Source organism: Anolis sagrei, chromosome 1 (genome assembly GCF_037176765.1).
Source record: "Anolis sagrei isolate rAnoSag1 chromosome 1, rAnoSag1.mat, whole genome shotgun sequence".
Taxonomy (NCBI): domain Eukaryota; kingdom Metazoa; phylum Chordata; class Lepidosauria; order Squamata; family Dactyloidae; genus Anolis; species Anolis sagrei.
The window spans coordinates 38,172,898-38,185,210 of NC_090021.1; the positions used below are offsets into that span (position 1 = coordinate 38,172,898).

Sequence of the window (12,313 nt, forward strand, 5' to 3'; positions counted from 1 at the left end):
TTGAAATCTTTTCCTTTTTAAATGAAGGAATAAAAAATCAATTTGGAAACTGCCAAAATTGCCCTCACAATCGTTTCCCATCTGTTTGGAGATAAACCCAGTCAATGACTGCCTAATTATCACCCTTCTCATTTATGAGCTGTTCCTTTCACCTACATATTAGGAAACAGCCCCAGCAAAACACGCTATCTCCGAATAACAGTATTCTGCTTTTAATAGAACCCAACAGGCTGTTAGAAAACCCGAGAAAATGACACTGGATGTTTCCTTAGTCTAGGATGGGCCATATGTCTCATGAGGGCAATTTAATTGGTAAAATTCATTAGCAACAAAGCTTACGGTGAGAAGTAAACAGTACGGTGCAGGCAACTGGGTATTCGTGGTAAAACAAATGTGTTGCTTTTCGAGGTGCTAGAGGAGCCTTCCTTGATTTTGCATAGGATTTCAACCAAGCCTAAAACACAGAGTATTATGCTATGTGCTAGTGCTCTCGTCCTCTTCCCACATCACAATAATTTCCTGCATTTCAAAATATAACACTATACCACAGCTTGGCATAATGGGATGTGAGTCACAGCAATATAAAATATGCTATATCCATGCTGAAGAGTCTTCTCCTGTTTTGGGTGGCACTCAGCCCAGGATGTAATAAAATGTTAATCTCTGTCACACTCAGTTTCAGTAACAGCCCTTCCTCACATGGTGGACTGAGCATGTTCTGACCAAGCACATGTTGTGGTTGAGAAATACAGACACACTGGCAAATCTTCTGGATGCAAAGCTCCTTGACCAAACCAAAGGCTCAAAATATCTCTGAGTAAGCTTCCTAGTGGCTGAGTTTTTCTTAAAAGCCACTGTCAAACGAGTGTGTATTTAGTATGTGAATTAGGTTGTGGCCTTTCGAAAAATGTATCAATGAGGCCCGTGTATGCTGCCAGCAAAGAATATGATGAATGAAGCTCTTCAAAGATGAACACCAATGAAAAGGATACTGTTCAGCATGAATGACTATAGAAGCAGGAATATGTGTGTTCTTCTCATGCTCCGTGAGAAGAACACACATTTGCATTCTTTCCTAAGAAGCCATGTTGTTATCCTTGGCCTGATAAATAGGAATAATTCCTTAGAAGGAACCCAACATATATACAAGACCCATCTTCCATTATTTACTATTCATTCAGGCCTGTCATGAGGCTGATGGTTCCTCTCTGCCCATGCTTAAGAAATCAAAGGAATGATAGAGTTTTGTTTAATGCATGTCGTAATATAAAAGTGGGATGAATTGAAGAAAAGGATGTTATAATATGTGAACTGGCAACTATTGGAAAGTTCAATACAATTTTTTTGGACACCATATCTAAACAGGAAAAGATTAATCTCCCCTCTCATTTCTTCAGGATTATGTCATGCCATCTTACTGCCTGTTTTCAATGACTATTATTAATAGAAATAGCAAAGCAAACAGTGACTTACCCGGAAGGAAGGAACCACTGTCTCTGCTACAAATAGCTAACTGGCTGCTCCTGTGTGAAATAAGGAGCTTCTAGAATCCCTAGGAAGCATTCTATATTTGACAAAACAAAAAAAAATTAAGCTTCATTAAATTAGCCCCTGATGAGCGCAAATTATACAAATTCCTGAATTAAATAACCTCACAGTACAAGAGGAAAGCCAGTAGCACAGCACAGCAACCTGCTGACCATAAGGTTGACAGTTTGAAGCCACAAGTCGGGCAAGCTCCTGACTGTCAGCCCTAACTTCTGCCAACCTAGCAGTTCAAAAGTATGCAATGCAAGTAGATCAATAGATACTGCCTCGGTGGGAAGGTAAAAGGGCACCCCATGCAAATATGCAGACTTACCAGCAACACAATTGTTATTATTTATTATTTATTTCATATATTTATACCCCGCCCTTCTCACCCCCGAGTGGGGACTCAGGGCGGCTTCACAACAAGCACCTTACGATGCCATCACCATCATAAACAATCAACAAATACATTAAAACAGTTCATAAAAACAATTGATTAAACAGTTTAAAAACCAATCAGAGATGCCTATGGACAACAGGCTCCTCAGCATGGAAAAAATGGAACAAAAGCGTCTCCCCATGGCCGGAGTTGATCATCACCTCCAGGAACTGAAGATGGAAAAAACGGGAAGGCCTTTGCCTTTGTCTGTCATTGTCCACTGTTGTGTAAAAGGCATTGAATGTTTGCTTCATATGTGTATTGTAATCCGCTCTGAGTCCCCCCGGGGAGATAAAGTGGAATATAAATAAAATGTATTTAGTCTAGTTATTAGATATTAACACTTCATTAGCAATTCTATTTACTGCCCAACATGCTTTTGTTTACCATATATCGGTATATAAAAGATATTTGTTGCTGCAGCTTCCTGTTGAATCTAATCTATTAGAGAATCCCATGAGGACTGCCACAAATTTATCTTTTGCACACTTCAACTAGCTCTCATTTCACTTTAGCCCCGATAAGATAGTTTTCCTTCTAAGAGCTTCATAGAGAGATATAGAAAATGTGTAGACTTTTGTGACCCTCAGAACACTGGACTCTGACTCCCATCAACCATGTTGCTGGTTCCTCATATTTGATCAAGACCTCTGGATGAGACAGAATATGGAAGAGTAGGCAAGGGTGAAACACTCTCATATAGCTCCTCTCTTGGCATTAAATGATTCCTTTAAATTGGGATTTTTCTTGGTTATGTTAGATAATAGTGGCTTTTATCCTCAAATTCAGTTCTAGAGAATCCCTGTCACACCACACAGTCCTGTCTGAAAGCTTTTTCTACACATTCATATCGTTCATCCTATGAGAGAAGTAAAACCGATGAGGATATCCTTGACTAGAGTCATAAAATTGTAATAAAGCTGTAATGTTCCCAGCAGGGCTAAAGGGAAACCAATCGATAGTTATGAGTCTTGAGTTTCAATTTATATAGGCTCAATTAATCACGCACCAGCTTGGCTTCTCTTTTTAGCAGAATCTTAGCAGGAATGCTTCTCACTGTGTTTATTGTACTACTAGTGAGGGGATTTGACTAATGATAAGAACATTGATTTACTAGCTCCACTGATCTCGAAGAGAGTGTTCACCGACAATGTAGGCATGCCCATTTTGTTGAGCTCAGATGTACTTATGGAGTACACCCAATTCACACGTAGTCCAGACAAGAAACCATAGACTTTTATTTTTCATGATAATCCATTTATTTAGTATGCAGTAGCAACCTGGGCCTTTTCTAAATATCCTTTCAGATATGGCAAACAGTATATTTTGTGCACAAAATTCAGAGGAATTGGACTTCTATGGTGCAGCACGTTTCACATTTAGATCGTGCTAGGTTCAGTATTTGTATACCGCCCTTCTCAACCCCGAAGGGGACTCAGGGTGGTTCACAGTGTAGAGCTGAGAAATGCCTCCAGCATGAGATTCTCAAAAGTCGGGCTAAAATATGGCAACCTAGATAGACCAATGGCCTCAGAGAAAGCTTTGTCATTGTTGTATGCCAAGTCATTTCTGATTGGGTGACCTCAAGACTATCTTATCATGGCAAGATTTGTTCAGAGGAGGTTTACTATTGTGAGACTTGCCCAGAGTTGCCCAGTGAGTTTCCATGACTAAGCAGGGATTTTAGCCCTGGAGTTCTAGTTCAGCACTCTGACCATTACACCCATACTGGCTCTCTGAGTGTGAACTAGTCCTCTGTATTTTCACATACTCTTGACATTAAAATCTTTCCCACCAAGAATGTGGGAAGCACCAGATCGTATTTTTTAAAAAAGGGTTTTCTCTCTGTCTTAGCACCTTCTTTAACTCCCAATAGCATTTTGATGGAAAATTGGTAAATGTACCGCTAGAAAGCCAACGTGATATAAAATGGGTCATTTTTACTGGTGGTTAGGAATTGTGGAAGTCCAAAACACTTGGAGGACCAAAGTTAGCCTATGACTGAGTTGTACTAATAAAGCAACCTGACTGAAAAGCCAACTAACCTATGTTGTGTATTCAACAGTATGGGACTGGGTCATTTGTATTTTGTTGCTCATATGTAGTTGCGTTAATAATACTGTTTAGAATGCAAAGAGAAATCAGATATTTTTCATACTAGACTGCAACGTAATCCAACCCGCCTCTCTACATCAGTCAGTATGGTTTCTCCCCTTCCAGCTTCTATTGTACAGACAGAAAATGACTGTACAAGTTGAATATCCCTAATTCAAAATGCTTGGGATCAGAACTGTTCCTTATTTTGGATTCCCCCCCCCCCCTAAATTTTGGAATCCAGGGAGCAGCAAGAGCTCCTGCTGTTAGCCCCAGCTTCTACTAAACTAGAAGTTCAAAAACGTGCAAATGTGAATAGATCAATAGGTACCGCTCTGGCGGGAAGGTAACAGCGTTCCATGCAGTCATTCCAGCCACATGACCTTGGAGATGTCTATGGACAACGCTGGCTCTTCAGCTTAGAAATGGAGATGACCACCAACCCCCCAGAGTTGGACACGACTGGACTTAATGTCAGGGGAAAACCTTTACCTAATACTTGCACATGCATAATGTAGTATTTTGGAGATGTGACGCAAGTATAAAAAAGAAATTCATTTGTGTGTCTTGTGCATCTGATATACATTGCCTGAAAGTAATGCTATGCAAAAGTTTTTTTTAAAAAAAATGCATGCATGAAAATAATATTTATGTATACTGAAAGATCAGAAAGCAAAGGTGTCACTATCTTAGCCATCCACATGGACAATTTTGGAGTTCATTGGATTTCGGAATTCTGAGTAAGGGAGACTCAACCTGGACTTGCTGTTGACTTTTATCTTGCTCTTGGAAGTATCATTATATTCTGGGGATAATGGGACTGCTTTGGAGAGGCCCACAAAAGTCTGTCCTTTGACTCTTCACAATCTCTTTGCAATCAACAATTGGGGAGCATGATCTGCACAAGGTCATTCTTTGGAAATCACAAGAGCTTTTGAGATCCCATAGCACCACCTAGAGGATAATAATTATAATGTCACTTACTTTTTTTCCAGTTGTAAGTCTAGTTAATATTAAACTATTCTGTTACATCAGAAATAATCCTGTTTCCAAATCTATCACTTATTGCTTTATTTGGGTACATATTATGAAATATGCACATCTATTTATATGTTACCTTATTAATGGATTTATACCTTAATTACAGTATATAAAATAAAATAAGCTTTAGCATTTTGATTTTTGAGGGGTTGAAACACTAACTAACATCAAGCCCCAAAACCAAAATTCTTTGGAGCCTCTGGTGGAGCAATGGGTTAAACCCTTGTGCCGGCAAGACGGAAGACCGACAGGTCGCAGGTTCAAATCCGGGAAGAGCGTGGATGAGCTCCCTATGCGGGGACATGAAAGAAGCCTCCCACAAGGATGGTAAAACATCAAAACATCTGGGCATCCTCTGGGCAATGTCCTTGCAGACAGCCAATTCTCTCACACCAGAAACAACTTGCAGTTTCTCAAGTCACTCCTGACAAGAAAAAATACCTAAAATTCTTAGGTTATCAAAATGTAGCCCCCAGGGAAAATCTTGTCTTTCACATTAGCAAACATTCAGAAACAATTGTAATATTTATTTAATTATAAAATATAAATAAAAGTGAAGCTACATTTAAACAAAGGGAATATAAAACACAAATCCCTATTAGTAAGTATTGCAATAAAAAGGTTGTCATTCAAAATAATTCAACATTTTAGTTAATGATTTCTTTTCATTTTTGTAAAAATTCTGTTGCTTCCCCCCCCCTGTAATTTCCTGCAGCTGTATACATATTTTTAAAAGCAAAAATAGCAAGAGAAGACCATTTAGAAATTACTACAATCCTTACAGCTCTAATTAAAGTCTGATAAATAATTATTTATCTACATATCTTGTCACTGCCTGTATTTCTCTGTTCTCTATGTGTGAAATTCAACAGTTTGATATCTACCACAGAAACACACCACACTGTGTTTTTGTACTAGATACCAAACCACTTACTTTCTATGAAAGGTACATAAGATGGAGAAGTCAGCATATACATGAAATATTAACACTATTAAGACCATGTTGGGTGGTCTATCTGGTCTAGCACTGCACTCACACAGCAGTCTACAACAGGAATGAGTAACCATAGCCCTCCATATGTGTTTGATCTCCTTATTACCTAGGTGACACTCTTATATGTAATTGTTAAAAAACAAGGCTGATGACAGATACTTTGAAATTCAATTTTCTTTGAGATAGTAATAAACATTCATGCATTGTGCAGAACTACAGAAGCAACACTAGAACCCCTTAAACATATTCATTTGCAATAACATATTTTTATTGTCACATTAAACGGGAGAGTTCTGTCTTAAAAAGGTAATACAAACCATGGACACTCATTTAGATACATGTATCTGATACCCTGAATACAAATTCTTGACTAGAAAGCTCCAGGACACTATTGTACACTATAGTACCTAAGCTCTCTAATGAAGAACTGTAAGTCAATCACCAAACTAAAAATCCCGGGATTCCAGAGGATGCAGCCAATGCAACCAAACTGCTGCTGCATGTGTGCTGCAGAAACATTCTATAAATCTAGGTATTCATCCTAACTACACTATACACATTGAATCAATGGAACATCAACACATGTTGTTGAATTACAAAGTTGCAATTGATATAATGCAGGCATGGGCAAACATCAGCCTTCCAGCTGTTTTGGACTTCAACTGCCACAATTCTGGCTGTTAGGAATTGTGGCAGTTGAAGTCCAAAACAGCTGTTGTGATAAGCAGGGGATTCATGACTATGCTTCAACTGACTGAACATTATGTGCAAGGCAAAAAAAGAAATACTGGACTTGGTCACATCATACCAGCTGTCACTGGGGTAACATTTTTCTTTTGAAAACGAATGTGATAGTGATGATAGAAGACCTCTCACCTCCCCAATTTATAGAGAACTCATCATTAGAACATCTGTAGGGAAGATTCCTATAAATATTTCAGCAAATACATAGCCCAGCAAAAAAACAAACAAAACCCCTTGGTGTCTTGGTTGTTAGGCTTGTTCCTGGAGTTACTTGGGACACTAATTCAGAAAATTGCATTGGATAGGCCTCAGCTCTAGTTTCTTAGACAGAGAAAACCTTGGTGACTTAAGTGAAGGGGCCAGTTGAAATATTTATCTATCGCATGTTTCACCTCAGGGTTACAGCATGTCAATAAGACTACCAGTCTAGAGAAAAAGTAATTCCATTTTCTTTTTGATTAAGTAACTCATCATTAAAAATGTTTAACAAGAGTTGAGCAACTCATAATCCTTTAGAGACTTCTGGACTTCAATTCTCATCATCTCTTACCACTGGCTCTGCTCTCAAGGGTTGATGGGAGCTCTAGTTCAACAACATCTAGAGAAGTGGTTCTTAACCTGTGGGTTCACAGATGTTTTGGCCTACAACTCACAGAAATCCCAGCCAGTTTACCAGTTGTTAGGATTTCTGGGAGTTGAAGGCCAAAACATCTGGGGACCTACAGGTTGAGAACCACTGATCTAGAGTGTCACACATTACCTGTCCCTTAAACCAACAAGAGTGTACACAGCTGTGACTATAAAAAATATGAAAGCCTTTTCAGGTCAGCAGACTTCATTATTCAAGAGCCCTTTAGATCAGCACAGTGATATCTGAAAAGCCACTTTCATTCATGCAAGATCTAAATTCATAATCTTACATTTGGCAGTGAAGACAAATGACATCAAGATCACTGGGGTATTCCTACATCAATTGCCATGCTAATATAGCATGAGTGGGGCTCATTGTAAGTAACACTTTCTTTGGAGGACTATCTTCATGAACTGAAATGGGAGCCAGTCAGCTAAGAGATTGTGACTACTTTCAATTCCAAAGCACCTGTTTTTTTCTGAACATTCTTTTTCTGAACTTTTTTCTGGATTCCCTTTTCCTTTAGTATCTGATGAGAAAGTGCATTTAGAAACCACTCCACATCTTGGTCCTCTTCGGGCCACCTTAAGTATCGATCCCTTTGCAGAAAGGCTCTGACTGGCTGATATTTCATAAGCTGATACTGTGAAAGTGATCCAGCTACCACCATAATGAGGACATCCTTGAGGTCACAAAAATATCTACTTTGAGCAAAATTAAATGCTTCTACACACCAGCCATCCTTGAGAAACTGCTTTGTCACAACACAAATTGTTTTCCGACAGTTCCAGATGGCATCACGGATGTTGCTGATGTGATCCTCTCCTGGCAGGAAATCTCTGTCTTCAAAGCAAAGAGCAAATCTGTTTTTGTCAGAATATTGGATATCAAGGTGCTTTATCAACGAATTCTGAACCCATTCAAAGTCCTTGCTGCTATAGCATATATAGGCATCATATTTATACTTTTTCTTATCGAAGTCAGACGGGAGTTCCTTCATGAACGTTCTTGCAATAGTCTTGTACCAGACAAAACAAGTTCCCCTAAAACGAGTGAAAACTACCACGGCTGCTAGGAACATTGTCAGAACAACACAAGTCGAAATGAAGAGTGACAACTGTAGAGACTCCAAGATCTTGTCTTCATCACAGCCACCAACAAGTAATTGATAAAGTGGAACACTAGCAAATTCAGGGGGTCCAAAACAAAACATGTCATTTGGTGATCCAGCTAAAGTGACATTAGTTTCATTTAGCCATATAACCAAGTCACTTAAAAGGCAATCACAATAGAATTTGTTATAGGTGATATCCAAATAGTCTAGACTTGCAAAAATCTGAGGATCTGGGTAAAGAAGTTGGTTTGATGATAAATGAAGTGTCCGCAGACTCTTAGGGAAGGCACTGTGAGAAATGTAAGTCAACAAGTTTGAATCCAAGTTAAGCTTATTCAGTGATACCAGGCCACTAAAGATACCCTCTGGAAGGAAATTAAGGTAATTATTATTGAGGTGGAGAACCTGAAGTTTGGAAAGTTCCTTGAATATATCCAAGCACTCACTTCTCTCCCATATAAGTTTTAACATATTTTCACCAAGATCTAAATAGATTAGCTGGTTGTTTTCTGGTACATTGTTCTGTTTTTGGCAATGACTGAAACGATTGTTTTTCAGGAAGATATACTTCAAAACAGGTATTTGGAGAAGTTTGTAGACGTAGCCCAAATCATCCAGCCTGTTTCCTTCCAAATCAACTACAGCTGAATATACTGCTTCATTATAACTTGATTGTATTCGGTTGTTGCCACCCAAAAAAACAGAGAGAAGACTTGAGAACGATGGAATTGTTTTTAAAGCATTGTCCCTAAGATTTATCTCCTGAAGATTTGGTAAGTATTTGAAGGGGTTCCCACCAAACACCCCAATGTGATTATGTTGTAGATCTATAGAAATCACATTATGAAGTCCTACAAAAGTGTAATCAAGGATTTCACCTAAAAGATTGTATGATAGGTTTAGAAGCTGTAAGCTCACAAGGCCAGAAAATGCTTCTTTCCTAATTTGATTTATCTTATTAGTGTTAAGATCAAGCCATAACAAATCACCAAGACTCTGAAATACATATGGGCTAAGAGGGAAAATACTGCCACGTGAAAGATCAAGCAATCTGAGGCCACTTTTAGCAAGACCTACAAATGTATCATTGTCTGGATTCCGGAGATTGTCAAATCCAAATGATGAGCCCATAATGTGGTGTGAGAGCTCCAACGCTAAAAGAGGAGTTCCTTGAACAGCTGCACAAAATTGCTGTGTTGTGGCCACATCCCAACCATTGCTACCAACATCCAATGTTTTTATAACAATATTTTTTAAAGGGTTCCCACAAATTGTCCAGTTCACAAAGTCTTTATACAACTGATTAGAATTAAGACTCAAGAGTTCAAAAGTTTTCCCTTGAAAGCTATTGAGATCTCCTTCACAGACAGTCCTAATCTGGTTTAATTTCAACTTCAGAGTGCCCAAGGATCTCATGTTGTAAAATAATGGGTGAGGACGAAGCCTCGTAATCTTATTGTACTGAAGATCCAGGTATTCCAAAGAGATCAAATCTCGAAAGTAATCCCCTTCCAGAATTGATTCATTAAGATCATTATAATATAAAAAAAGTTCACGTAAATTCACGAGGCCCAGGAAGGCACCTGTGTCTAGTACAGTCATTTTGTTGCCAGCTAAATCCAATTTTTGAAGGTTTGGCAAGTTTCTAAAAGCTTCTCTTCTTATGGTTATGGGATAAATCGACTGTGTCCCAATTGCCAAATTTCTCAGTTCTTTCAGCAGAGGAAATGAAGTGGATTTCACTTCCCGAATAGAATTGTAGTTTAGGGAGAATAAAACAATGTCTTCAGGTACAGGTGGAACTTGAGTGAGGTTGCAAAAATCATAGTAAGCAGTCTTGTTTTCCACTGAACATAAAGGAATGGCGAGTATCTCTCTACATGCGTGCCTCATTCCAATGAGAAATATGAGGAGACAATGAAGCATCTTTTCCATGCCCTGTGAAGAAGGAGAGAGAAAACAACATCATAATAATTCCCAGGCAACAAGAAAGATGTGGATTAAATATAACATTATTCCAGAAGAAACCAAGATTTAACTGGTTCAGTTTCCAGTTCGTAAACGTGGCTATCTAGATATCTGTGTGAGGTCTGAACTATGAAGTTGATAGTCACTTTCTCTGTCCCTGCACTTCCTAACTGAGGTTCTGCCTTTCAAGATGAAGATTCTGTATACAGTGATACCTTGACTTAAGAATTTAATTTGTTCTTGTGACCGTTTTCTTAAGTCAAAACAATCTTATCTCAAATCAATATTTCGCATTTAAATGCTATTAATCCGTTCTGACCCCCCCCCCCAAAACCACCCCAATTTTCATTGTTATGTATTTTTAAATAAGAAAATATAGCGTATAAATATCAAATCATGTATAAACTGTTCAGAGATCAGCACTGGATGGAAACAGTGGCTGTTTCCATCCAGCCACTGTGGCAAGGAAGCACATTTGAGGCAACAAAATGTGTGTTGGCCAGCATAAAGCATGGCAAAATAACATCATTTCCTTCATACTATAATTCCAGCCTCCTTCCCTCTCTTGCTCTCTCTCTTCTTGAAGCCAAACACACAGTACTCCTGTTTAGGCTGAAGCTCTGCTGAACCAGGGTGGAATGTAATCTCTGAAGTGGAATCTCTGGAATGGACACCTCACAGAACATTCGGAGGAAGAAATCACATGGGACTAGAGTTTCTGCCTTGCAGGAAAAGCCAGAGTTGCTCTGGCGAGGAATCCAGTTCTGGCTTTGTTTCTCTCTGCCTTGCTGTTAGAACTGGTTTAGGGGGCAAAGAGGCCTCTTTTGCACTGCTCATAGGTCAAAACGGTGCTCTTATGTCAAAACATCATTCTAGGCCGAGTCAGGATTTGTAAGTTAAAAGCATACTTATGTTGAGACATTCTTATGCAGAAGTTCTACTGTATAATCCAGTAACTGAGAAGAAATTAGGACTGTGGTTTAAATCTTTACTCCCAACATGAAACTCAATGAGAATATAATTCATATATCACAAATGGGTGGCTGCACCTCTTCAGGTATACTTAGGTTACAACTGCTCTATTGGTCACAACTGCATGGTGAGAGTTGTCACTTAAACATATTTTGAAAACACAATTTCCATCCTGCTATATATGTGTATGCAGAAGTAAGATGTCTAATCTACACACAGATTGAGTATTTTTGGGAAGGTGATCAGCCTAAATTCTGTTGCAAACACACACACACACACACACACACACACAAATAGCAGCTCAGTGGCTAATTTGTAGCATGGAGGATTTACAAGCGCTAGTTTGGGGAGAAACAACGTAGTTCCCTCCATCTTTGTCTAGATATAAACGTAACATACACCTTGTAGGGACATCAGTGCAGTGTCAAAATAAAAGGTAAGAGTGTTGTTAAACCACTGAGCTGCTGAACTTGCTGACTGGTGGTTCGAATCCAGGGAGCAGGGTGAGCTCCCGCTGCTAGGCCAGTTTTCTTCGAAAACATGCAAATGTGAGTAGAACAATAGGTCCTGCTTCTGCTGGAAGGTAACGGCGCTCCATGCAGTCATGCTGATCACATGACCTTGGAGGTGTCTACAGACAATTAAAAATCATTATTGAGGAAATTTTTAGAGCAACTTCAAATTCTCAAGAATGAACAAGGGATTTGATGGAGAAGGATGGCATAAAAGCAACCCTTGTGGATTCTTAGTCTGTGGCCACCTTAAATTGTTCCTGTTGTTATTCTG

General features: G+C 38.9%; 1 protein-coding gene across 1 annotated transcript in view; it reads right to left on the reverse strand.

Moving 5' to 3' along the window:
• Positions 1 to 5,673: 5,673 nt before the first annotated feature.
• Positions 5,674 to 12,313, reverse strand: part of TLR5 (toll like receptor 5) — a 30,137-nt gene continuing 23,497 nt past the window's right edge. Inside the window, exon 2 of the mRNA XM_060754207.2 lies at positions 5,674 to 10,525. Within this exon, the coding sequence (XP_060610190.2) occupies positions 7,907 to 10,525 (2,619 nt within the window). The 3' untranslated portion in view covers positions 5,674 to 7,906. The remainder of the gene's footprint in view (positions 10,526 to 12,313) is intronic.